The sequence below is a fragment of the Periplaneta americana genome, chromosome 5, assembly GCF_040183065.1.
Source record: "Periplaneta americana isolate PAMFEO1 chromosome 5, P.americana_PAMFEO1_priV1, whole genome shotgun sequence".
NCBI lineage: Eukaryota > Metazoa > Arthropoda > Insecta > Blattodea > Blattidae > Periplaneta > Periplaneta americana.
In genome coordinates, this window is record NC_091121.1 from 55,730,285 (window position 1) to 55,756,198 (window position 25,914).

Genomic DNA, 25,914 nt, shown 5'->3' on the forward strand with positions numbered 1-25,914 from the left:
ATCAACATTTCCGGTTATTTAGCTTCTGAATGATATGAAGGTGATAATGCCAGTGAAATAAGTCCGGGATCCAGCACCGAAAGTTACCCAGCATTTTGCTCATATTGGGTTGAGGGAAAACCCCGGACAAAACCTCAACCAGGTAACTTTCTCCGACCGGAAATCGATCCCGGGTCACCTGGTTTCACGGCTAGACGCGCTAACCGTTACTCCACAGGTGTGGACACCATTGAAGAGATATTTAGTGTATTAGAAGAATTTGGATGGGAATGAAGTATCGCAAGACATAAGAAAAATTTCTCAGAATAACTGGTTCTTGTACAGATAAAGAATATTCACTTTCAGGTCATAACGAAACATAAGGAACAAAAAGCAAAAGTAGTGTACACAAAAGACCTAATAAAGTAAAAGTAGATGAAGTTCAGAGAAAATATACTGAAAAAAATTGGATTCTAATAATAGCACAGTGAAACCTGCCTTTGCGGTCACTTCATTTAAACGGCCACCTGGCCAAAAGGCCAATTTTCTCTGGAACCAATTGGATTTACCATAAGATCAATACAAATTGTCTCTTTATTTAGCGGCCACCTCATGCTTCGGCCAGCGGCCGGGGTCTGTTTGGATTGGAACCTGACTATAACAGTCACTGTCCAACAAAAATTTTTTTCACGAATACTGTCTGACCTATTTTTTCGATGGTTAGAGGACAGAGAGCAATATCACGAGTACAATAGCTAAGTGAAGTGTACAACAGTACACCCTTCGTATCTTGGGGTTAGTTGGTTACTGTTTTATGACTCTTTTGTCACTTTCCACTCCGACCCTGCACAGATATAAATTCTTACTCGTTTTTAAAGGATTAAAACACCGGACGTTTTCTATCGAAAATGTCACAGTATGTTTTAGGTCAGTAATTAACCATTCGAATTTTTTTTCTCCTCTTTCCATCTTTTTCTATTTGGATCAGCTTTTACGAATTTTTCTTCTTTTCATTCAGTTGATTCAGAGGAACTGTGACGTTAGTTTGAGAGAGAAATCATGTCTAATAATAAATCTAGAGTGGTACAGTATTAAGTTTAGAGGTGAGACGAAAAATGATTGAAGAAAGTGAGAAGGGAACATCTGCGAAAAAAATTGCAGAAATATTCAAATGTGGAAGGACACAAATACACTGTATAATTAAGATGAAATATTAAAAGAATGGGAGGAAAATATGCATGGTGGCCAAAAAAAAAGAGAGAATCTGTGTTTAGTAATGTGAATGATTTCGTTTACGAATGATTCAAGTGTGCGAGGGCGAAGAAATTGAGTTTTGAAAAGGCTAGTTGCAAGAATGGAAGGGGCTGACATTAATATGCACGATTGTTGTACGCGCACAGTACTAAAAAGTCAATGAAATTCAGTACTTTCATGCTGATTCATGAAAAACCGCAACCTTAATCAAGCGGCCACCTGATAAAACGGCCATTTTACGAGGTAACTTCAGATGGCCCTTTAGACAGGTTTCACTGTATTGCAAAAATACATGATTCCATTCCTACACAATAGTTTACACAATAAGGCCGCATCTATTGATATATTCAAACATATAATTGATGAAATTGTTGAACACATTGTTAGAGAAAGTGTAAAATATGCATCAAAAAAGGGTTTCATGATCCAGTTGTCCTCAGAAGATGTATACAAATACAAAGCTATTTTGATTTTATCTGGATACTGAAAATTATGCATAGTCGTATGTACCTACTGGTAGAGACTACCTGACACCAACAATGCTCTTGCGAGCAACGCAATGTAAAGATATTCCTTCGATCAGATACATAGAACTTGAACGGTAACAATACCAGAAGACAAAATATATAAGATCCGGCCACTTATTACACATCTCAATGATAAATTTGGAAGCCTCATTGTCCCACTAGGGAATAAATTCTCTCTGGACGGAGTAATGGAACCTTAGGCCTACTATGGGCATTACTCCATGAAACAATTTATTCGTACAAAGTCCATTAGGTATGGGTACAAGTTGGTATCTTGTTCATCCACGGGTTACGTCGTTAGTTTTCAACCCTAGACTGGTGCAAGTGATAGAGAAGAAATCAAAACACTTGGAACTGCTATTACCGAAAGACTATTATATTGAATTCCTTCCTCAGAAATGTATAGTTTATATTGACAATTACGTCAATTCTCTTCTTCTTCTCAAAACCTTGTCAGAAAATGGTATCAACTGCAAATGAACTACACATAATGATCGAGTGGAGAAAGCTCCATTACACGATATGAAGAGAGATCCCAGAGGTTCATACCACGCACTACAAGATGACAGAAATTGGAGAACACTTATCAAGTGGCATGACAACAGTGTAGTTACTGTAGCTACCAACATATGCAATGACAATGTTCTGGGACTAGGAAAATGTTCTGGAGGGAGTAAAAATCAAAAGAAGTGTGGAAAGTGTTCTAAGTTTCGATGTGTGAGATGTAATGTTGGTTTACATCCGAAGAACAGTTTCTTGCAATTCCAGTTGCGATAACAATGTTATTATATTTGCTAACACGAAACAGTGCCATTGTTTACAAAATGTATCAACTTATTATTGTTATTATTACATATATAGTGTAAAACACATGAAACATCACGTGTACCAAATGCTTACTCATATGAACAGAAAATTTATTTGTACTACACACCAACGCCCAGCGTATGATTTTTCATAAGGCTTAATAAACACGTGTAACATACATTATTCTCAAAATGAAACCATTATATGTCATAAGTGATCTAAGGGCATACTAGAACTCAAATTTACTACAAAAATTCAAAAATATTTTATTTCGGGATATAATGGGTAGAAAGGAGTAATTTGCAGGTTAGTATGATAACTCGTGACCAGAATATTGTACGAAATGGAAATATAAAAATTGGAGATTTATCCTTCGAAGGGGTGGAAAAATTCAAATATCTTGGAGCAACAGTAACAAATATAAATGACACTCGGGAGGAAATTAAACGCAGAATAAATATGGGATATGCGTGTTATTATTCGGTTGAGAAGCTTTTATCATCTAGTCTGCTGTCAAAAAATCTGAAAGTTAGAATTTATAAAACAGTTATATTACCGGTTGTTCTGCATGGTTGTGAAACTTGGACTCTCACTCTGAGAGAGGAACATAGGTTAAGGATGTTTGAAAATAAGGTGCTTAGGAAAATATTTGGGGCTAAGCGGGATGAAGTTACAGGAGAATGGAGAAAGTTACACAACGCAGAACTGCACGCATTGTATTGTTCACCTGACATAATTAGGAACATTAAATCCAGACGTTTGAGATGGGCAGGGCATGTAGCACGTATGGGCGAATCCAGAAATGTATAGAGTGTTAGTTGGGAGACCGGAGGGAAAAATACCTTTAGGGAGGCCGAGACGTAGATGGGAGGATAGTATTAAAATTGATTTGAGGGAGGTGGGATATGATGATAGAGACTGGATTAATCTTGCACAGGATAGGGACCGATGGCGGGCTTATGTGAGGGCGGCAATGAACCTTCGGGTTCCTTAAAAGCCATTTGTAAGTAAGTATGATAACTCTACGATCTGAATTTATGTTAATAAGAGAATTGTCATTAAATGATATATAATTCCCCACGGCGTTCTATCAGATTTCATAAGAGTTCAATTTTTTAGTCTCGAGGACAGGGAGATTCTGAGTATTTGCAGCGTGGGAATAGTTTTCTTTGAGTTTCATAATTTCAGCGATTATTACCATTTGTAGTAAAATAGGAAACTACCTATGTAATTCTATCCCTAAGGAGAGGAAAAATAGCTTCACTTCAAAATAGGTGCACGTAACATGCCATATGACGGAAAATAGCTCTCAATCTCTATATACTTTCTAAGGCATAAAAGGTCGAAAATAGTTATTGACTCCAAAATTATTGAACAAGTTAGTAATTTTAAATATTTAGGATGCAACATTTCTCATGTGGAAAAAAGAGATATGGAAGAAGAGATGCATAGATTTCAAGGTATATGCGGAACAATTAGACGGAGCTTAGGAAAAAGAACAACGAAAGAAACACAGTTAAAACGCTACAAAACAGTAATCCTTCCAGTACTACTTTACGGAGCAGAGACATGGACCTTAACAGAAAGAGACAAAAGACGACTAGAAGCCTCAGAAATGAAATTCCTAAGATCAGTGGCGGGATATTCTTTATTACAACACAAGAGGAATGAATATATCAGAAAAGAATTAGGGATAGAGGGCATAACACAAAACTTAACAAATCAACTAAATAGGTGGATGGAACATCTAGAAAGGATGGAGGATCACCGAATTCCCAAGAAAGCTTTCCAGTATGCTCCAAGAAGTTTCGTTGGAGAGAACAATTCTAATGGGGACGGAACGGGCCTACCGGCTCAACCCGTGATGATGATGATGATGATGATGATGATAATGATGATGATAATATATATATTTATATATATAACTGATTAGTTATACTGTAAGTTGAAAGTGTAAACTCATACCTTATTGTTGAGGGGCTGGGGGAGGGGATGAGGACGGGTCGTCGTCCCCCTTCTTTGCATCTTGTCCCTGATCTTCGGGAATTTCGGGAGCTAGTTCTTCGGTGTAGACCCTTTTCAATTCACCCCCCTCCACAACAACAAAGTGGCCGGTGTTTCTCCTGCTGTAAGGAATAAAGATTGGCGGTGGGGTTTCTTCTCCTGCCAACTGCCCGCCCTGACCACTCTGGCCTGGCTCTTGTCCTTCCTCTGGTTGTCGAGGTAGATATTTGGAATAGTCGGTGACCTTGATTTCTTCCTCAGATGGTGTATTCAGGTCCTCTTCGCGCAGTTTCGGGCGCCTGTGCCTGTCCTTGAATAGGATCTCTTTGGGATAGGGCCCCTGAGGACCAATCCGTTTCTCGCCGGTGATGATCTTATATATACCGTATCCTGTGCCTATCAGGGACCCTACGCCAATTGATGTAGCTCCAAACTCTAGTACTCTTCGATTATGGGAAAAATATCTTACCGCTGTTCTGAATGAGTTGAACATTTTTCTAATATTCAGAACGTATGTAACACAGCAACGGCATTGCTATTGTTGTCATGCATCGTCTCCATAGAGACCGCAGTTATTGTTTCATGTAGATCAAATATGGTTGCTGCCGTTAAAAAAAAAATTAAACTTTTGTCATCTAGGCTGTGGTACGCACATCTTGAACCTTACAGTCAAAGTAGGAATTTATAAGACCCCGAATATGGGTGAATTTCTCTCTCACTTTTCGGCAATCGTCACTTTTTCAAATAAGTAAATTTAACTGTTCAAAACACTTTTGAACTCTTTTAAAAGGCGTGTTTACTTTGATTTATATATAAAAGTTCTAATAAATAATTTCGTAGTTTGGTGTGTAGACAGAGTAACATTGCGAATGAAAAACTGAAAAATCAGAAGAATTACAGCAAAAAAGGACCCTCTAAGATTGATCCAGCATATTGTGCTATTGTTCCAAAGGTCCACAGTCTAAAAAAAATAAAAGTCTTGAAATTTATATAAAACGTAACTTCGAGGCAATAAATAACATACATAACTTACATGGAATATTTAAAAGGCAACTTGAATTATATTTTAATGTTTAGATTAAAATATTGAGTTTCATTCTGAAACTAAAGAAACGTATGGTAATAATATAATTACGATTATCCTTCAGTTGATATCAGCTTATATATTTTTTATTACGGAGGAAGAGTGACGCGTTTTAAAAGAGACAGTTCAAATACTGGCACCCTTTAACACAATGATCACAATCCTGTCCGGTGAAGAATCTGAATAAATTATTTTGAACTGTAAATTTTAATCCATTGACACCACACGTTTCTTTTGTTCCATTCTGAAACTCCCTTAATATATTTTACGTTAAACTAAACCGATTAGAATAATAATTGACAAAAACTGTTTGTGAATAAACAAGTGTTTCCAGGAAAATTATAAATGTTTACATTAGCTACTGAAAAGCTTTACTTCTGCGTTAGTTTTCAGTTAATTTTAATGTTATTAATTTGTTCATTGACTTAAATTAATACACTTTTCCACATATACTATGAATTTCTAAAGTAGAAAAAAATCTGTCAGCTAACTTAGTACTTCAAGCAGAACAAGAAAAAAAGAAGAGCCAAAAAGAGAGAGAGAGAGAGAGAGAGGTAAATAAAAAAGAGAAAAAAAAACAACAAAAAATTACAAATTATATAAAAGATACGCGGACGCCAGCGGACTCGAATCACTACCTGATCCGATTAAAGGAATGCTCAGCGGAAAATGTATGTCTGCGCCGCAGCACATATGCAACCCGCGCGGCATCAATCGGAGGTAACCGGAGGTCTCCGATTGAAAGCGCACAAACAACCGCTCCGGAGAAAAACCTAATCATAAGCAGCACTAGATGAGAATGATACCTCATACAGAGACAAACTGTACTATGTAGTGTAGACAAGGGAAAAAGGCGTACTTGTAAGCTCAGTCTGAACGCAGTGCCAGCATTGTCACCCCCAGACATACAATGGAAAGGCATATATTCAAATGTATTAGTACTCTCTGCAAATGCTCACGAAATGAAAGCTAGAACAACTGAAAGGTCGTTTGTGTACGCTCTTTCATATATTTCAAAGGGCCAATGACAAAAAAGTCCGGGACTCTTTGCAGAGGTAACCCACTACTAGTCGTGTCATAACAGTGTGTACATCTGAAACTCTTCTAAAGGGCCTTGTGTGAACAACTAAACAATCGTCTCTCTTACGTGTACGATAGCCCTTAGATCTGCAAAAAATTAGAAAGTTGATGTCGCAAGCAGTTTTTGCCAGTTGAATATAAAACTTTTCCAGCTTACGGAATTTGGGATAGATGCTGGTCCATACCTGTTGCATAGTGTTGATCTAAAAGAGGGAGGAATCAATGGTACATTGCTTAGAAGCAGTATGGATTGAACTTTTCTCATTGCTGTTAATGAATAAGGAATTCACAACGTTTCAAAGATAACATTGTCACCCTATTTTTTTTTAACTTAAATACAAATATAAAATCTATCTTCAAACCACTGCATTCCTTATTCTTGAATAGGAATAGAAAACGTCAAATCTTTATCTCTCTATACGTCAACTTGTATAAATATAACCTAAATGGAATTTGCAGCCATAATCAATATCAACATAGATAACCAACTCGGGAATTGTTCGGAAATTCATCAGTTACAAAATACTAGTAGACTTGAGTGTCGTGTAAGCTTACTTGTTTCTTTCTTCATTGACTAGGCTTTCGACAATGAAGAACAACAATTCGAGACTAGTCAGCTAGATAATTTCCTAAAAATTAACACAGTAAAAAAGTTGAAATGTTAATCAGTGCTACTTGTTTTATTCGATATGTCATTCTGATAACGTATGTAAGCTGTGGTAAGATTCCTGTTTTTCTTATTCTTTATTACTACTTTATCAAGAACTATGAAGAATGCTGTGGTGTGGATCACAATTTCAGGGTATAATGATAACAATAATATCAACATTTATATTGATTTTGTTTTCTTGTAGAATCTAAATATGTACCAAAAATGCGAATCAGGAATTTAGAGAGGTATTCTTGGTTAATTTCTTCATTCTCATCGCATAACGACCATATTGAAGACCAGAGAGCAACTAACTAGATGATCTAGAAGATGCTTTACTGTGTTGTTACTGTGTACGTAACAGAAAACCACAATTCCAAGTCACACAGAGATTGTGTGCACTCGATGTGGGTCTCTGGCGTTTCATCAGCCCACGCGAGTTGTGTGGATATAAAGGAAAAAGTTGAGACAGTGTCGGGTGGATTTCCCGGGTAGCTCAGTTGGCAGAGCGCTGGTACATTCAACCAGAGGTCCCGGGATCGACACCCGGCCCCGGAACAATTTTTCCCTTGAAATTATTCACGTATACACATTTATTTACACAACTTGTTTACACTAATATGGCGAAAGTTAACTACAATGTGGACATGAAATACATGGAAAATTATAAATCTCTTATGATTTTTGCGGATTTTACGACGAAATATTGGGAAGCAAGACGAAAGATAATTTCATTGTTAAATCTTAAGCGTCACACACGTGCACACGCATATTTTCGTAATATCCATTCTTCACTACCATAAACTAAAACTTACCTCGTATACAATTGAGATGCATTTAAAATGGTTGATTGCTGGTTGCTTACTTGATAGATAATGTTCACTTTTCGGAGTTTTCCATTTACCTTGTTGCATCTCATAATGTACATGTCAGAAATTCATTTTAAGTTTGGCGTACATACTAGAAAACTTGGAATGTTCCAATTTTAATGATGAAAATTATTATTATCCTGCCAGAAAATTTTTTAAATCCCGAATTTGCTAGAAAATCTTAGAAACGCCATATAATGCAAACATGAAGAGGATGTTTTCGCTCACTAATGTTCCATAGTCAGGGGAAACAAATAAACTTTCAATGAATTCATTGAAGGCTAAACTGCTAGGGTTGTCATAATCCAAGAGTCCAGAACAAGGACATAATTCACTTACCAGTATTAATACAACTGATACAAGGAAGCATTACTGGTACTTATCGCTAAGAAAATAATACTATAAAACTTTCTGGTGTTAAAACATTAAAAGTGTTACAATTTTTAAAAAGGGCAGTGTACCTTTATTACATACAAAATTGAAACTCCAGTCAGAAAACTAAAATACAAGATACTGGTAGCATATAAAACAAATAACACAATGCAGCAGTATCTAAATAATCACACCAAAGAAACAAATATAATTCAACCGAGGTTTACAAATTAAAATGTGTCTTAATAACAGAACATTTTCATACTGTAAAGTGGGGTGACTTTGAACGCCGAGGTGACTTTGAACAGTAATTTAGCGCCTTTTTAAATTAAATGCTGTACCCTGTTGCGATAAAACTGAACTAGTTGCACAAACATTATAAGTAGCTAAATATCGATACTTTCACTTGATGGAACAATCGAAAAGATATTGTCATGTTCACCAATTGAAAAAAGGGAAAATAAAATTTCCCGAAATGTACATTTTTCGATACCCCAAAAACATTTGCACTGTATAATAAGCAGTTTAGGTAATAGAACTGTAATTGAGCCTTTATTTCCAAGGTACATATCTGAACGAAAGTCTACTAAAAGTTTAAGACGCTAAGTTTATTCGCCAAGACATTGTGAGGGCTTGTTATTCACGGGGCGGCTTTGAATAGTGGGAGTGGCTGCCATGACAGATCAGCTGGTCAGTAATGGTGAATTGTTTGCGTGTTTTGAAAAGCTATAGTGTGTTTATTTGATTTGTAAATTTACTAGGTATGTATATGTAATACTAAGTTCATGCATTTACTAATATATTATTATAAAATGGCATTATTTAATAATTAGGCCTAAATTAACATTGCTTTGTTTTCATTTGTAGGCCTAAAGATACCGGTATGGTGAGGAACTACAAACCAAGTCCTGGTTTTCGGAACTACAGGAACTACTCAGAAAGTACTCTTGAGGAAGCCCTGCAATTAATTCGAGAAAACAAAATGTCACTGAACAGGGTGTCCCAAATATTCAAAATACCGAAAGGGACTCTGTGCAATAAAATGAAAAATAAACATTCAAAAAATCCTGGTGGACAAACTGTTTTTACAACAGAAGAAGAAAAACAGTTGTGTGATTCAAATGGGGGATTGGGGATACCCATTAGACTTCTTTGATATCAGGATAATAACTAAAATGTTGTTGGACAGAATGGGACGGAGAGTTGCAAAGTTTGGGCCTACAAACCTTCCTGGTTTAGATTGGGCGAAGTCCTTTCTAAGTAGGCACAAAAATGTATTATCATTGCGACAAAGCACCAACATCAATCCAAACAGAGCATCTCTTAGTAGGGAGGTTGTTGAACAGTATTCTGACAACTTGAAAATATCACTGAACGGTGTACCACCAGAAAATATCTGCAACTTTGACGAGACAAACTTCGGCGATGACCCTGGGAGCAAGAATGTTCTCATCAAACGTGGCAGTAAATATCCTGAGAGAGTAATGACACACTCCAAAACTGGATTTTCTGTCATGTTTTGTGGAACAGCTACAGGTGTTCTCCTCCCAGTATACGTTGTATACAAATCTGAGAATATGTGGAGTACGTGGTGCCGAGGAGGTCCTTCAAAAGCCCGTTACAACCACACAAAAAGTGGGTGGTTTGATGGGTGTACGTTTGAAGATTGGTTCCTCACTGTCTACTTGCCTCATGCTAAACGGCTAACTGGTCCAAAGGTGATTATTGGAGATAACCTGTCTAGTCATTTTTCAGTTCAGGTCATTAAAGCTGCCAATGAAAATGATGTTAGGTTTCTCTGCCTACCACCCAATTGCACCCACTTGATGCAGCCACTTGATGTGGCATTCTTCAGACCTTTGAAGGGTCATTGGAGAAAAACTTTGGCGCAATGGAGAGAGGAATCAGGGATAAATGGTAATTTACCGAAAGATGTTTTCCCTTCACTACTGAAAGCTACACTGAGTGCAATTGAAGCCAGTTCTCCTGCAAATTTAATATCTGGATTCAGAGCTACTGGCATCCATCCCCTGAACATGTATGAAGTAATAAGAAAACTTCCTGAATGCCAGTTTCAAAATGGAGAAGACAATGAATTTTCTATGAAGTTGAACGATTCTGTCTTGGCAATGTTACAAGTTCGAAGAAGAAAGACTGCTACAACCACCAGAAGGAGAAAAGTAGCAATCCAGCCTGGTAAAAGTATATGCATAGAGGATTTTACTGAGCAGACAGAGCCTTCGACAAGTCAAGACAAACAAGTCGTTGCCAAGAAGAAGACAAGTCATCCGCCTAAACAGTTGCCTGTGGCTCATCCTTCGGAAGGAAAAAGAAACAAAAAAAGAATGACATTACCAGATTCAAGTGATGAGTCAGTGGATGAAGAATTGCTTCACCAACTAAGTGCAAGTGAAGATAGTGAAGAAGGAGACGATTATCGAGAACACATTCTGAAGGAGTATGAAGCAGAACAAGCTACTGAGGACATAGATATTGATGACCATACCAGTGTGCTTCAAGGAAAATATGTTCTAGTGAAGTTTTGTGGGAAGAAAACTGTAAAACATTATGTTGGACTTCTTGAGAGTGAGGATGAAATTACATTTCTGAGGAAATGGCATTCGAAGGTGGAGTTAAGTGAAGTGTTTTTTGTATGGCCTACTGTACCTGATAAATCCTTAATTGAAAAAGATGATATTTGCAAGGTTTTACCTGATTCCAAAGTAGACAGAAGGGGAAGACTTTCTTTTGGTCTCATGTTTGACAGTTATAATATCCAATGACTGCTTTCACTGCTGTGTTAAATATGTATTTCTCAAAAATGTACTATTTTGATTACTAGCAGATTAATAAAATTGTTCTAGAAAGCTCTGTTTTTAAATAATTTTTCTCATTTTTTGAGTATCTAACATAAAATTTGCATTACTGTGAAAATTTAACTACAATCATAACAGAACCTTCGAAGAAAACTCATAAATAATAAAAAAATATTTTGAATTAGCAACTTCAAACTTTTATTTCTACAGAAAATACTACGCCCTTTCATATGAGAGGGGTGTCATTGAACAACATATGCTGAGATGGGCATAGAATGGGAAAATATTTTTGTGTTCAAAGTGACCCCGACCAATGGGGTGACTTTGAACAATGAAAAATAATTTTTTTAAATTTTTTTGAAGGTTTAGAAATCATTGAACTAGCATTTCTATAATCTGTAGCACCTCTTGCAACTTTCGAAGAAAGTTGATTATTAATAGCTAGAGAAGTTTTCATTTACTTTGCAAAAATATTTTTTTTGTGTTCAAAGTCACCCCACTTTACGGCCTTATTTTGCAGCCCATATTTATTTTTGAAAAGATGTTAACTATCCCTATTTTTATGAAAAAGTCCTGACCATAAGGTTTTCAACAAATACATTTCCAACGTAATTCTGAACTGCGAATAAAACTTATGTTTTTCATCCATACATTTTATTTAGAGGCTGAGCTGACGTCAACAGTACCTTGAAAAATTCGCACCACTTTAACAAGTCAGCAATTTAGAAGTAATTCTTGATTGGATTTCCAAAGATAAAACAACAGTGACTTTAAACTTTGGGTTAGGCACTTTCGTTGGTACTAGATTAACACTTTTAGTGCTAGAGTAGGCAATCAGTCATAATTTCATTTTTTTAAATCTGAAAATCAGCATGAGTGAAACTGTGAACATACATTAGGAAATTATTCTTTCAAGTTTAGTGAAAGCATCAGAATTTTTTCAGTCTCTCTCAGCAAATATCTATATGGTGAGTGTAGGCTATTGGTTTTTCCAATTATATGTAAATTTTTTTTTTAAGAAAGTAGATTGGCATTTTTCATGCATGCTTCTATATACAATACTGGCAATAAAAAGTACAGTACTCTACCACTGTAATAATTGTACCGATATTGATTTTGGAGTTAACTTAATTTTTAATTATTTTCTTTTGTAGTACAGATAATTATTTTGTAATTCCTGCATAAAATAACAAGTAATGCGAAATCTGCAGCTTAAAATGTCCATTTAAAAATCATAGGTAATTTAACAATATTAAAATACCGGTATTTTGTTTACACTCCTTTAAGACCACTTCCTAACTTTCATCCAACCTCTCAAATGGTCTAGAGACATCTCTGTTATATCAGCATAAGAAGTGTATTTTATACTTATTTCTGAGTCCTCTTCTACTCAAATGAGACAGTGGCCAATTCTTGTATCTTCATTAATAATTATTATTTCTTGTAAAACATAGTATGGAAATTAAGAATGTGGCTTGGGTACAAAAGGGAAATTGAACATGATTGTCTGCTGTCACACATAATTTGACAGCAGTAGTGGTCTGTATCAATTTGTTGAGCAGAGAAACTGAGCACTACTGTCTCGAGTTTGAATTACAAAATACAAGAAAGCGATTAAGAAGAAGTACCGGTACTATTTAAAAACAAGTACAAATACATACACAAATTTATTCACAAAACCTATTTAAACTGATATGGTGAAAGTTAGCTATAATTAGCCATCAGTTTACTTTCTTCTTCTTTTGTGTTGTCTTCTTGGACCCAAACATGAGTGTGATCAACTTCCTGACTGCCAGGAGGAACAAGAGAATGATTGCGGCTATGAAAGCAATTACATCTAGCAGCAGATATTGGTACCAAGTCAGGTCTACAGCTGCAGACCTTAGATGGGGAGCCCCTTTGTGTCTGAGGACATACTCAGTCCAGAAGATGGCAGTATCGAGAGCAGAGAGAGGTCTGTCCCTGAAGATTTGTGCAGTGTGTCGTGCATTCTCCATGTAGCTGCAACAATTTACACCATGTTTAAATGTATTTCCTACAGATATAACATGACTCCATATTTTGCAATAAGACTAGAACCATGTATCAGACATTATGTCTGTTACATTGGAAGATGACCCAGTTTACATCATTTCTGTTCATGAGATCATGTGGTGTCATTAGAGTCAGTCGGCTTTAGTTAACTTCAGTCATTTGCTTTCAGTTTGTATTGGAATCCGTTTCAATATTGCTGCAAACCAGTGTTTAGAAATAAATCTACGTGAAAAATGGGAATTTTCAATTGGGCACAAATTTAATTTTGATTTAGATATAACATTTTACTTTCTCATTGCAGACAATATTATAATATTATAAAAATGGATTCTGAGATTTTCGCGGAACTATCTATACGTTTCCAGCATTTCTAGTACGGAAAAGGAGAAATCAGATGATTACTTAGTACCAGTAGCCTATCTAGAGATGCCAGTAGTCCAGAATTTCTTAGGAACTGCGTGAAACGTGCAATGAAATGCACAAATATGTGTAAATACATTATTAAACTCTCGAGTAGTTTTATAACGAATCATTAAAAATATGCGTAGTAAGAGGGACTTAAGGGGAGAGGATGGTAATTTTTAAAACTTTTTTCCTATTTGGTGTAAAATATTAATTTTCTATATGTAGAGAGCTCATGGCTATAGCAACTCAACAAAATATAAATATTTTGAATAAATTATTTGGGAGCCAGATTTGAAAAAAAAAATGTACTCAATGCAGGATTTTACTAAACTCGATATATCTAAGCCATTTTTAAAGATAAATTCAAACACTATGTTACAATTTATTTGTAAAAGCACGCTCTACAAACTGTCTGTAACAGAATTTTGATATTAGTTCCTACATTTATAAAATAAACAATTAAAATTTAATAACATTTTTTTTTATATTTTCTTTCTTGTAACAGAGAGACTTATTTTAAAATGAAATCAATTAGGGAAATTCCGTTACAGAGAAAAGTTTCCTAGTAGTCTAGAGAATGTGTATTCTAAATTTCATTCATATATCTTTAATAGTTCAAAAATTATATAGATTTTTGTCTGGCTATGTAGCAAAAAAAATAAAGTTCCAGAAACAGCAATCGAAGGGGGTGTGATTTAATAATCCAGAGCGCAGGAACTTTAAAAATGGCGTCTCAACATCCAATAAGGGCACAGATACCCACACAATGTTATACAATGTATTCCACACACATCACAGAGTATTTTAAAGAAAAATTTGGTTTTGAAAAAAAAAATGAAGTTCCGGAAACAACAAACAAAAGGCGGTGTGATTTAAAAATCCAGAGCGCAGGAAGTTTAAAAATGGCGTCTCAACAACCGATAAGGGCACAAATACCCACAAAATATTATACAATGTATTCTGCACATATCACAGAGTATTTTAAGGAAAAAAATTGTTTTTTGAAAATTTACTCATTTTTCACCAAAAAATACCATCCTCTTCCCTTAAACAAGATGAAAAATCTAAATTTTGAATCACTTCATAGTCCTGGGCTTAGCATAGTTAAGCTCAATTCACATATGTGCCTATAATTATGAACAGTATAAAGTAATGACCTTACAGTTTCAAAATTCTTATCATATGTGTGACAGCTACTCATAAAATTTGATATTTCTGTCTCTAATAGAAACCGATGGTAGGTGAAAATTTATTGTTCTAGATATGACTAGACTAAAGTGTAACATTGCTATTAAGCCGAGAAAAAGAGATACTGGTATTGTTGTGTATACAATAAGGAATACTTACTGAAGTCCCTTCAATATGAAGGATAAGTTTTTAGTGAGAACTGCTGTAAAGTTTTGAACACAACTTTATTTTTAATACCCAAATATAATGTAAAATGTTTTGGATATGTCACCGTATTTTAAATGTGCATTCCGAAATAAAAATGTGATTAACTTAACTTTCAAATAGACACTGTTTACAGTCTCATTGGTAGTAATTAAGCATAATTATTCTTTCAGTAAAAGTAAAGCGACTTTCGATGCTGTTATTTTGCGGAAGATCAATGACATACTCTAGTGGAAATGAAATGGCCTTCCTTTTTTTTTTTTTTTTGTTCAAATTAAAAATTTTTCCTACTCTTTCATATAGCATAAAAATACGTCATAATTTTCACATTTCATATTATTTATTCATTATTTTTTGTAGTTAGTGAACTTTACTTGCATGTAAAAATGATTAGATCCCTACATAGAAAAAATGATTTGGGTGGGGTTATGTTTTGTGATTCGCACTACATGTTTAACAAGATAAAAGATTCAAATTTATAAATTCTACAATAATTTGGGCTTTACCTTGGTTGCTCCAGAACTGTCCTTAAGGCATTTAGAACGTTCTGTTTTGTAATTTCTTCATAATCCAGTTTGACTGCCATGCCCTTCGCCACCAGGTTCGCAAGGTTAGTCCTCTGGTCAGCAAAGAAAGGAATTCCTACAATAGGGACTCCCCCATTCAGTGCCTCCAGGGTGCCCATCAGGCCACCATGTGAGAGGAATGCTACCACATTCGGGTGTCCTGAAAAAAATGTACAATAGTAGTTAAGCTGGTTTCGTATCCTACAATTGATACCTATTTACTTCTAGAACTATTTTAAACATATCACAGAAAATTATGTTTTCCTACACATATTTCTGTTCTGATGCCTGTTCCAGATTTTCTAGAAATCTAGAATTAGTATTAGGCCTACCTAACCAAAACAGCATATATTTCCCTCATATTTTACCAAAAAATTGTTACCGGTATTTTCTCTGAACTCGTGATTACAGGTATTTTACGTCAAAAATCCAGTTTCAACCGCACTGAAAAGATTAAACAATAAATTGTAATTCCACTAAACAGTAACATGGGATATAACCAGGCTTAAGAAAAAAATTGTAATTCAACCAGACAGCAAGATGGGATATGATCAGGGTTAAGAAAAAAATTATTAGCAAGTCATAAATTTTATTACAAGGCTGGAGGACAACATTTATTACAAAGAATGGTCTGGAATAGGGTAACTACATTCGCATAAGCTAAAAGTGGGTCACCTGTAATCTTGCAGAAGTTTATATTAGAACACATGAACTGTATCATGGAATTAAATAATAATTTTTATTACTACAGTACAAGTATTATGTACCGCCTAGGCTATATGTACTATGCAACAAACAAAAATTTTGCTAAAATACAGGCTTGTCAGTATGTCGTGTAAGGATATTGCTTAGGTTTATTACTCCAGTCATATTTGAAGTCCATATTGCATTCAATAAATCCTGTTAAGTAAATAATTATATAAAAGGCTTGTCAGTATGTCGTGTAAGGATATTGCTTAGGTTTATTACTCCAGTCATATTTGAAGTCCATATTGCATTCAATAAATCCTGTTAAGTAAATAATTATATAAAAGTCACTGCAATTAAAATTCCTGAAGTTTAAACATATTGGTAAAACACGATTAAGGCTACTGGTACTAGTACTGAACCTGTTTCTCACATCCATCTACTTTGAAAATGTAAGACAAAAACATCACTGTACAGTATATTGGAATTGCTGAGAGTGAGAAAGGAAAATTGTACTATTATTAAGGATTTATTGAACTGCTCATCGGTATGGTATGAATTAAAAATAAAAATTAACCACATTTTTCATGAGGCATTAGCTCATCTAGTGCTCCCTCTCAGTTTCAATTTTATTTTGCAAAAATGACTTGATATGAATTTTTCATTAAATAAATTAACAGTCATTTACAACAAACAATATCTTTATCTTTCAACCATATTGAAAGTTTATTGTTTCAGTAATTGACTTTGCTGTTGTGTATGTTTTAGATATTAACCTTTACATAATAAGTTACAAGACGTATGAGGAGAGAGGAGTTTGGGCGGGTAGTGACATTCTTAGACAACTATGATTATATGCAAGGCATACCAAAAAGCTTAACTAACCTGTCACTGATTCGACATTACGAAAACTCGTCTTTTCTCCGTGATCAGTAAGGAAACGCACAGATGTATGTGCTGCCCGTCCCTGCTGGCTATCCCTTCCATCTCGAAGGAGCGATTCCACCTGCCCGGATCTTTCCATATCGCTACTTTCACTGCAACTTTCTACTCTTATTTCAGTGCGAAAGTAGTATCGTCACCTAATTTTACTTTTGTTTATGGTACATATGACTCGACTAAAAGCAAAGTACGTAAGTACATTTGGATGTTAACGTGGTAACGCAATTGTAAAGAAAAACTGGAAAATGATTTGAAAGTGTAAGAAGAGTCGGAAAATATTTAAATGAACTTGAAGCATCGCTTTTTAAATTCATCGCTAAATTCGTCAGACTTTTCCAATCGATGTATGTTCATGACGTCAGAGATTCTTACGATGAGCGGGAGACTACAAACATGTACATATGATTTAGTAAGCCTACGCTTTGCTACAGAGTTACTGTATATAAGGGGATATTATGAATAAGTGAGAGATTGTAGTGAGTTTCAGTGGACTATTAAAAAGGAAATGAAATTTAAAGAGCAAGTACGACAATAAACGCCAAATTCGTTCTGGTCAACAGAACCTCATTTATCCAGGTTACTGAAATACTGTATAATCTTATACATACCAAGATTGGAATTATATAGCAATAGCAATAACTCTTATTAGTCTAAAGTTAAGTTATATATTTAATTCTCATCATCATATCAATTTTAGGAGTCTGATTCGAAACTAATGATAAGCATAGGAACGCCATTTCGTGTTGCTTTCTAATATCTTTCAAATAACCTATCATAATAAAAGTGACAGCTCCAATAATTTCTATGGTAAAATACCCAGTGCTCATTCCGTTTGTATTGTATTTTCTCTGAACCAGTAATACAATACAAATGTATTAAAAATTAATATTTTACGTGGGCCAAATTTTGGCAAAATGGTTTAATTACCAGTACATATTACCTTGGTTCACCTTTTATTTTTTGGTTTATCCGAGTGATTTTGCCAAGTACTATAAAATGGCGTCCCTGTGCTTATCATTTAAAAAAGATATTATATAACATACTAGGACTGAGCTAGGACTCAACATAAATATATTTGGCATAATATAATATTATGCATCTATAGGTTATCACCGTCATCAATTTTAGAAACTGAGAATCAGTGTTAACTTCACTGATAATGTTATGAATGGTTGTTATGATAAAATAAATATCCGGGTTACTTAAAGTCATCAAGAGAATCACACTTCCTTTAAAGTGTTCTTAATGTCTTGAGGAAATCATCAGTGCTCATGGCAACCATTCATAAAATTATCAATGAATTTAACAGTGCCTGTTGATTTCCAAAACTGATGGCAATAATGAATTATAGATGCGAGATTTGTGACTGATTGTTCCTGGCAAAGTATATTAATAGTAGAACTTTTATTTGTATAAAAGTCATTCATACTGGTGCCAGTAACAAAGTAGATCTGCAGAGGTGTGAAAATTATTAGAATAATCTTAATTTTAAAGGTTTTTAATAGTTCCTTCACAAATATTAATTGAATTGATGAATATCGATATATATTACTATACTGATGTAGGATATATTTACTACTAACAATGCCGGAAAGCATTGTTGTACATTGGTATTTTTCTTATTTTACAATTGTTATGGGAATTCAGAAATTATTATATTATGTTGGCGGAATTGGAAACATAAAAAATGTTATGCACAAAACAGATGTATACGTTCATTTGAACCTTCACAACAATGTAAACGCAAAGAACAATTTGTTTAAAGCATTTCTTAATTAATTTTTGATGTTTCAAACTCCGCCAACATAATATAATAATAATTCGAAATTTTCTCGGGCTTCCAGCCAGGTCATAAGTTGGTGATCCACCGACGTTTCGAGGATGTTCATCTTCCTCATCTTCAGGGTTAAGTGATATCTGAGATATCTGACTCAGATATCACTTAACCCTGAAGATGAGGAAGATGAACATCCTCGAAACGTCGGTGGATCACCAACTTATGACCTGGCTGGAAGCCTGAGAAAATTTCGAATTATCACGTCGCCAGGAAAGCTTCAGTAGTTATTTTAATATAATAATTTCTGAATTCCCATAACAATTGTAAAATAAGAAAAATACCAATGTACAACAATGCTTTCCGGCATTGTTAGTAGTAAATATATCCTACATCAGTATAGTAATATTATATACCAATATTCATCAATTCAATGAATATTTGTGAAGGAACTATTAAAAAATCTTTAAAATTAAGATTATTCTAATAATTTTCACACCTCTGTATGTTCTTGTGAAAGCATTAATAAAATGTTCATAAAAAAATCCATGGCTCTGCAGCTCTTTAAGAGCTAGGACTGATCAGCTGATTGCTGGCATCACATCCACATGATTCCACAGAAATTAACGATCATCCAACCAGGACAGAAATATCATGTGGTTAGCATGATGATCCTCAAAGCTGTTATAGCTGATTATTGTAACCGAATTTTGTTACTTATCATAGCTCCCCAAATGCATAATGATGCTAAGTGGGCACCAGTCACATACATTGGCCGAATTTTCATGAGGAAATTTCTTCCAGCATCGGGACTCGAACCAGCAAACATTTTGTAATGGAAGCCCTAGGCATGTAGCTTTTGACCATAACACCACGGCATGAGATAAATTGTTTAATCAACGTCCACAGACAGGTGATGGTTTCTTATTTCTCTTCTGATGATAACTATGCTCTTTGTTTCTATTTAAATCGAAATCTCATGCAAAAGTTAATTTTTCTCTATCTAGTTTAAAATATATATTTTTGAACAGAAGGGCACATTATGTATTAAAAATGAGAAATGTTGAAGCATGGGATTATATTGCCTGAGGACAAGTACAATGGTAGATGGAACAGATAATGTCTATGTAAAAATGGATTGTTCTTACTCAGGATATCTGCCTGTGGACACCACTTCTCGATGTGTACGTTCTTAGTCTGTCCTGGCAACGACTCTCCCTCCCACTTCCACAGAACTTTTTGTGGTAGTTCAGCAAACGCTTGTAGGAACGCATCCCTCTTGTCAGCAGGCAGTGTCTTCGCTTGGATCACAGAGCCAAAGCTGAAGTAGATGACTCCGTGCTCTGCACTATCCAGATATTCTTGTATGTGCTGAAACAAAAAGCGAACTTACTTTAATGATGAGGAACTGCCAGTATCTCCAGTACCTTTCACTCTTTCCTTTCAATATTTTTTCATTGTTGAACACTCTTTTAACACTTATGTAATTACTGATTATCTTTATAACGTCTTTACTATGTTAACATAAGAAAATTACCTGGGTGGCTAGTTTGGAAGTGGTATTCTTAGGCTTGGGACAATGAAGAATGCCACTTCGAAACTAGTCAGGCAGATAATTTTCTAATTTAACGCAGTAAAGAAGTTATAAAGTTAATCAGTTTCAGTATTTCTTTTGTGGCAGGTATCTTACAATGAAAATCAGAGGCATGGCAGAAAATCTTCTGCCCATTGTGAGATCATTGACGATCTGGTTTTGTTTCGTACAATTTATAAAGCTTATTGTATTCTCATTTAAATCATCCTCATTGGTCATTGCTTGGTTTTAGGTCAAGGATTCGCAAGTTCATATTCGAAAGCAGTGAGTTTTTAGGCAGAAAATATCCAAAGTTCAGTCTGCATTAGGTGAGAAATAAAGCTATTGGTCCCTTGCTCTAGAGCAGGGACAGGCAACACATCATGATTGTTATTTACTTACTAAAGAGAAAAATGTACTGTAATAATGAACATTAATCAAGGCCACTCTTCGAATTGGCTGTGCTAAATCCTGACATTATGCGCTTCAACTTAACTTTGTGAATCCTCATTTTAAACATGAACTTCATAAAGAATAAATACACTATTAGGGTAACTGATGAACATTTGGAATCATGAATTGAACTCAGTCTTACAAGTTATTCATCATGTTTGACACTGAATAAGTGAAAAGGTGATTGTATTTTAATCTTTAGTTATTCACGTAAAGTTCAAGAAGTCAATTTTATTACTGCCTTAAACATGTTGACATGTAATTTTCAATTCATCAGTCCATACATCAGGTCATTTCTATTTTTGCACTTAGTACCAGTAACTTTTTTTTCTCAAATGCTTCAATTAGTGCTGAATTCGTGACATGTTTTAGCTTTTCTCATTCATTTTCACTGCCTTTGGGTATTTATATTTTCGTTTAATCAGTTTTAATAAAATAATTTGATTGACTGTTGTTGCGACAAATATATTTTATACACTTTCTTTTTTTTTTTTTTTTGGTGAGTTATTTTCTTTTAAAAAATACGGTAATCTGTGCCTAAGTCGTATTCTCTATATACAAGAACATCTTGAAATAAAACTGAATTCAATGCATCTTGTTTTGGGTGTATATTTATCTTTTCTTTTAATCGCTTTTATATAATAATTGGGTTGACTCTTCGTCCAACAAATATATCTTATACAATTAATTTTTTGGCGACTTTTTGTTTTAATTTCATATCTCCTTGTTTTCAGTGCAATTTTGGCTTCTTATGTAAAGTAATCTGTATCTAAGTCGTATCCTGTATGTACAAGAACATCTTGAAACAAAAATGAATTCAATGCCATCTTGTTTCGGGTGTATATTTAACTTTCCTTTTAATCGGTTTTTATATAGTAATTTGGTTGACTCTTTTTCCAACAAATAAGCCTAAATTTTATATAACTAATTTTTTTGGCGAGTTTTTGTTTTAATTTAATTTCATCTTGTTTTCAACGCAATTCTGGCTTCTTATAGAAAGTGATCTGTGCCTAAGTCGTATCCTCCGAATACAAGAACACCTTGAAATAAAACTGAATTCAATGCCATCTTGTTTTGATGTACTACGTTTATCTTTTCCTTAATCGGTTTTATGTAATAATTTTGTTTACTCTTCTTCCAACAAGTATATTTTATAAAATTCTTTTTGGTAAGTTTTTGTTTTATATCATCTTGTTTTAATGAAATTTTGACTTTTTATAGAAAGTGATCTGTACCTAAGTGGTAACCTCTTTATACACGAGCGTCATGAAAATATAAAGATGAATTCTTTTGGTTTGCTAAAAAGGAATCATCATCATCATCATCATCATCATCATCATCATCATCATCATGAACCAGATTAATAGAACCTTTGTCCTTTTTCTTATACATCATAGATATGTTTCTGGTCTCGCCATTTTCTTCTTGATCTTCCAAAATCTAGCTTGCCTCTGGATCAATACTGAAAAGCCAAGATGGGGAGGTGATGTGGATCCATTCGGTTGATATGTTCTCTCCAATGTAACTGATAATTACAAATGCCATTAATAATGTTACTAACACCTAATTTCTCCCGAATAGTTATGTTTCTCTGTCTGTCTAACCTTGTAAAATCCAATAAAGGCCTTAATCTCATATGAGCAGCTTCTAACTTACTTTTACCTTTCTTACTTAAGGCCATATAAAAGGGAAAGCTTCGATCAATAATAGTTCTCAATCCTCATGATGACCAAGTGTAAGCTTATTTATGAATGGCTTTCTATTTAAATATGAGTTACGAATTATAAAATTGTTAAAACCTGCAAAATTTCTCAACATCGTCCATTGTAATTAAAAGTTATTCCATAATGGTGTCTTATAACATCGTGTATAGATTCTTTCTCTATTCTTGCATTATAATCATTTCCGATAATAATACAAGGGCGATCCCAGAAGTAATGTACACTGCACATGCACTCCCATATCCATGGATATCCATGGTTGTCATTTATTCCATTAATATCGAGTTATTCCGAACAATTCTGTGCAAGTTCAATTGAATTGCTTGAACATTTTTTGTGTACAAGCGATTGAAATGGACGACGAAAATCATTCAGGTCATATGATTATACATTCACTGCATGAATGTGTACACATTTCGAAAACGTATATAGGCCTACAGAAAAAAAATCATGTGGCAAAACAAAGGAAAATTTCAAACATAATTTTCCTGGCCAACCAGTTCCGTGAAGAAAATCAACATTAAATTTAATAAATAGCTTAGATTTAATGAAAAAGGTTCTGTGAATGTTGCAATAAGAATTATGTATAATACAAGCTGGGTGACACTTCCAGCAGCTTCTGTGAGGAGGGTGAGTGCCGATTGTTATTAGTATAACATAGTAGATCTATGTAAGATTTAATCTCGCGAAGAGCCTTGAGTAAGTGGTTGTAAGCAGCAATGGTAGTGGGGAGGGACCTGCCACTACTTGGCTAACAGAAGAGCTGGGAATGTTCAATAGGACACAATATAATTACGACTATGTCATAAAAATAAAAGAAGATATTACTGTGAATACCTCTCTTCTTCTACATAACAAAGTACCTCTCCAGGAGAAAGTAATAGCATTACTTCAAAATTTAAATTTTAGTCCTCCTTAATAGATTCTATAGGGCTGGATAATTACCCTAAAACGTAGTCTCACCTTTGGCAGCTGTTGAGGAGGAGGGATGTGCATCCCACTAACTTCCACTACACCAGGCACTAGAGGTCTGGGTGAATTCAAGCTGAAATGGCTGTTGACCAACACCAGGCTCATGTTGCGGGCCAGGACGTCCAACTCAGGCACGTCTTGACCGAAATGCTGTCGTGCTACCTCCTGTGATGGACGGTACGACTTGAAGTAGTAAATCACTTTGAACAGTACCATCGTCACAGAGTTCACAGTCCGTGCAATGAAATTCATCTGATCTGAATATCGAGAGAAGAGATTTGGGATATAGGACGGATTGTCTGGATTCCCCATTGGATCATTAGCCCATGGCATCAGCACAGTTGGGCTGACACCTATAGATACAGCTCCATACTTGGTTGCTAGCGGTAAGAAGCAGTCTGTGTGGAGAAGATCGTAGATAACTGCATCAAATTTCTGATTGGATTTAATGAGTTTTACGAATTCTGGATGCGAAAGCACTGCTTTACAAGAGTGCACCCCAAATTCTGCGAGTCTTATAACGTTCGTCACAGGGTTGAAGTATTCTGATGCAGTGTCTACGGACACACCTGCTCCTGGGTTCAAGCCTCCTGCAACTTCTTCCACTGTGACATCTGTAAAGTTCGGTATTGGTTGCTTCTGTGGATAGTAGCCGACAACCACAACCTGGTGTCCTCTGCTGGCCAAGGCTTTCATATACGGCTCTACCATAGAGAAGCGGCTCCTGACCTTGCTGTGGTATATGACGAGGAATCTGGCTGAAGAGACACTCTGTAGCACCAGCAACAGAGATGTCAGGACCAGTAAACACACTTGTGTCGTCGACTTGAACATCTGAAAGTCGGAAACATGTGAAATTATTGCTAATATGTAACCCTGAACCATAAAGAATTAAAAGGTTTAAATAGAATAATATGCAAACAAAGGTTATGTGAGAACATTCTATGTGTAATATTCTTCAATACAAGAAAAATATGTTCTGTATTCAACATTTTTAAAATCTAATTTTAACTAAACATGACCTGTATGATAGCTGTTCATAAACTGTTTATGGGAGTTGGGAGGGGGCGGCAAATTTTAGCACTGCCTAGGGGCGGCACTATACCTAAATCCGGCCCTGCTTATAAATTCAACGATTTTCACTTCCGAAATCACCATAATTACCTCAGCGCTAGTTTCACCACAGCTTCTAACACAATTTGTATAGGTAACTAAGTTACACAATTTTACTTTGCACCTTATTGTTATTTGTCAGAGACTGCGTACTTTAATACTTTCGAAGCCTATTTTAGCAGTCTAAAAACGTTTTTTTTGTTATTTTTATTTATTTATTTATTTATTTATTTATTTATTTATTTATTTATTTATTTATTTATTTATTTATTTATTTATTTATTGCTTAAATATCTAGGTCTGCTTATAACTTGTAAATATTTGCTAAAAACGCTGAGTCTCATGAAATTGTGAGGATAGGAGTGTTTATTGTTAGTGAAGCGGAAAATTGCGTTGCAACTTGTGCTATGAAAGTTTTCTACTCACCCTAACTTCTTCGTGATTGCAGCCTGCTTCTCTTTCGCCTTCCACTCGCAGACTCAATTTGTGCATCACTTAGCCTAATACCAAGTCGCTACCATAGACAAGGTCACTACTGCCCACAGCTGCTCTCTCGCCTCATCTCTCCGTCTCTGTGAACCGAATTGTTATCAAGTGCACTCTATTCTACGTACTCTAAGGAGCCCATCTATGAAAGTAACCTAAACATTACGTAATATTATAGTGGGAGTCACAATACAGTAGCCTATAAGAAAACATGCGCCAGCCTAAAACTGAGTTCGGCATGTATTTATGTTATAGAGTACCGGTATAGGTAGACCTATCTTGTATTCGAATTCCACATTAGAATCTAAAATGAAAGGCAAGAAAGACCGCTTTGAAGCCAAATGTTAATTAAAGG

The 25,914-nt window shown here is 35.1% G+C and overlaps 1 protein-coding gene across 2 annotated transcripts in view; it reads right to left on the minus strand.

Moving 5' to 3' along the window:
* Positions 1-8,693: 8,693 nt before the first annotated feature.
* LOC138699630 (UDP-glycosyltransferase UGT5-like) overlaps positions 8,694-25,914 on the minus strand; it is a 57,472-nt gene continuing 40,251 nt past the window's right edge. The window contains exons 1-5 of one of the 2 annotated variants that reach the window (XM_069825655.1): positions 25,500-25,649; positions 23,952-24,794; positions 20,390-20,612; positions 15,779-15,998; positions 8,694-13,442 (exon numbers count right to left, since the gene is read on the minus strand). In XM_069825655.1, the coding sequence (XP_069681756.1) occupies positions 13,163-13,442; positions 15,779-15,998; positions 20,390-20,612; positions 23,952-24,794; positions 25,500-25,565 (1,632 nt within the window). In that variant the 5' untranslated portion in view covers positions 25,566-25,649 and the 3' untranslated portion in view covers positions 8,694-13,162. Of the gene's footprint in view, positions 13,443-15,778; positions 15,999-20,389; positions 20,613-23,951; positions 24,795-25,499; positions 25,650-25,914 lie in introns of those variants that run through there. The other variant, XM_069825656.1, reaches the window with a different exon arrangement.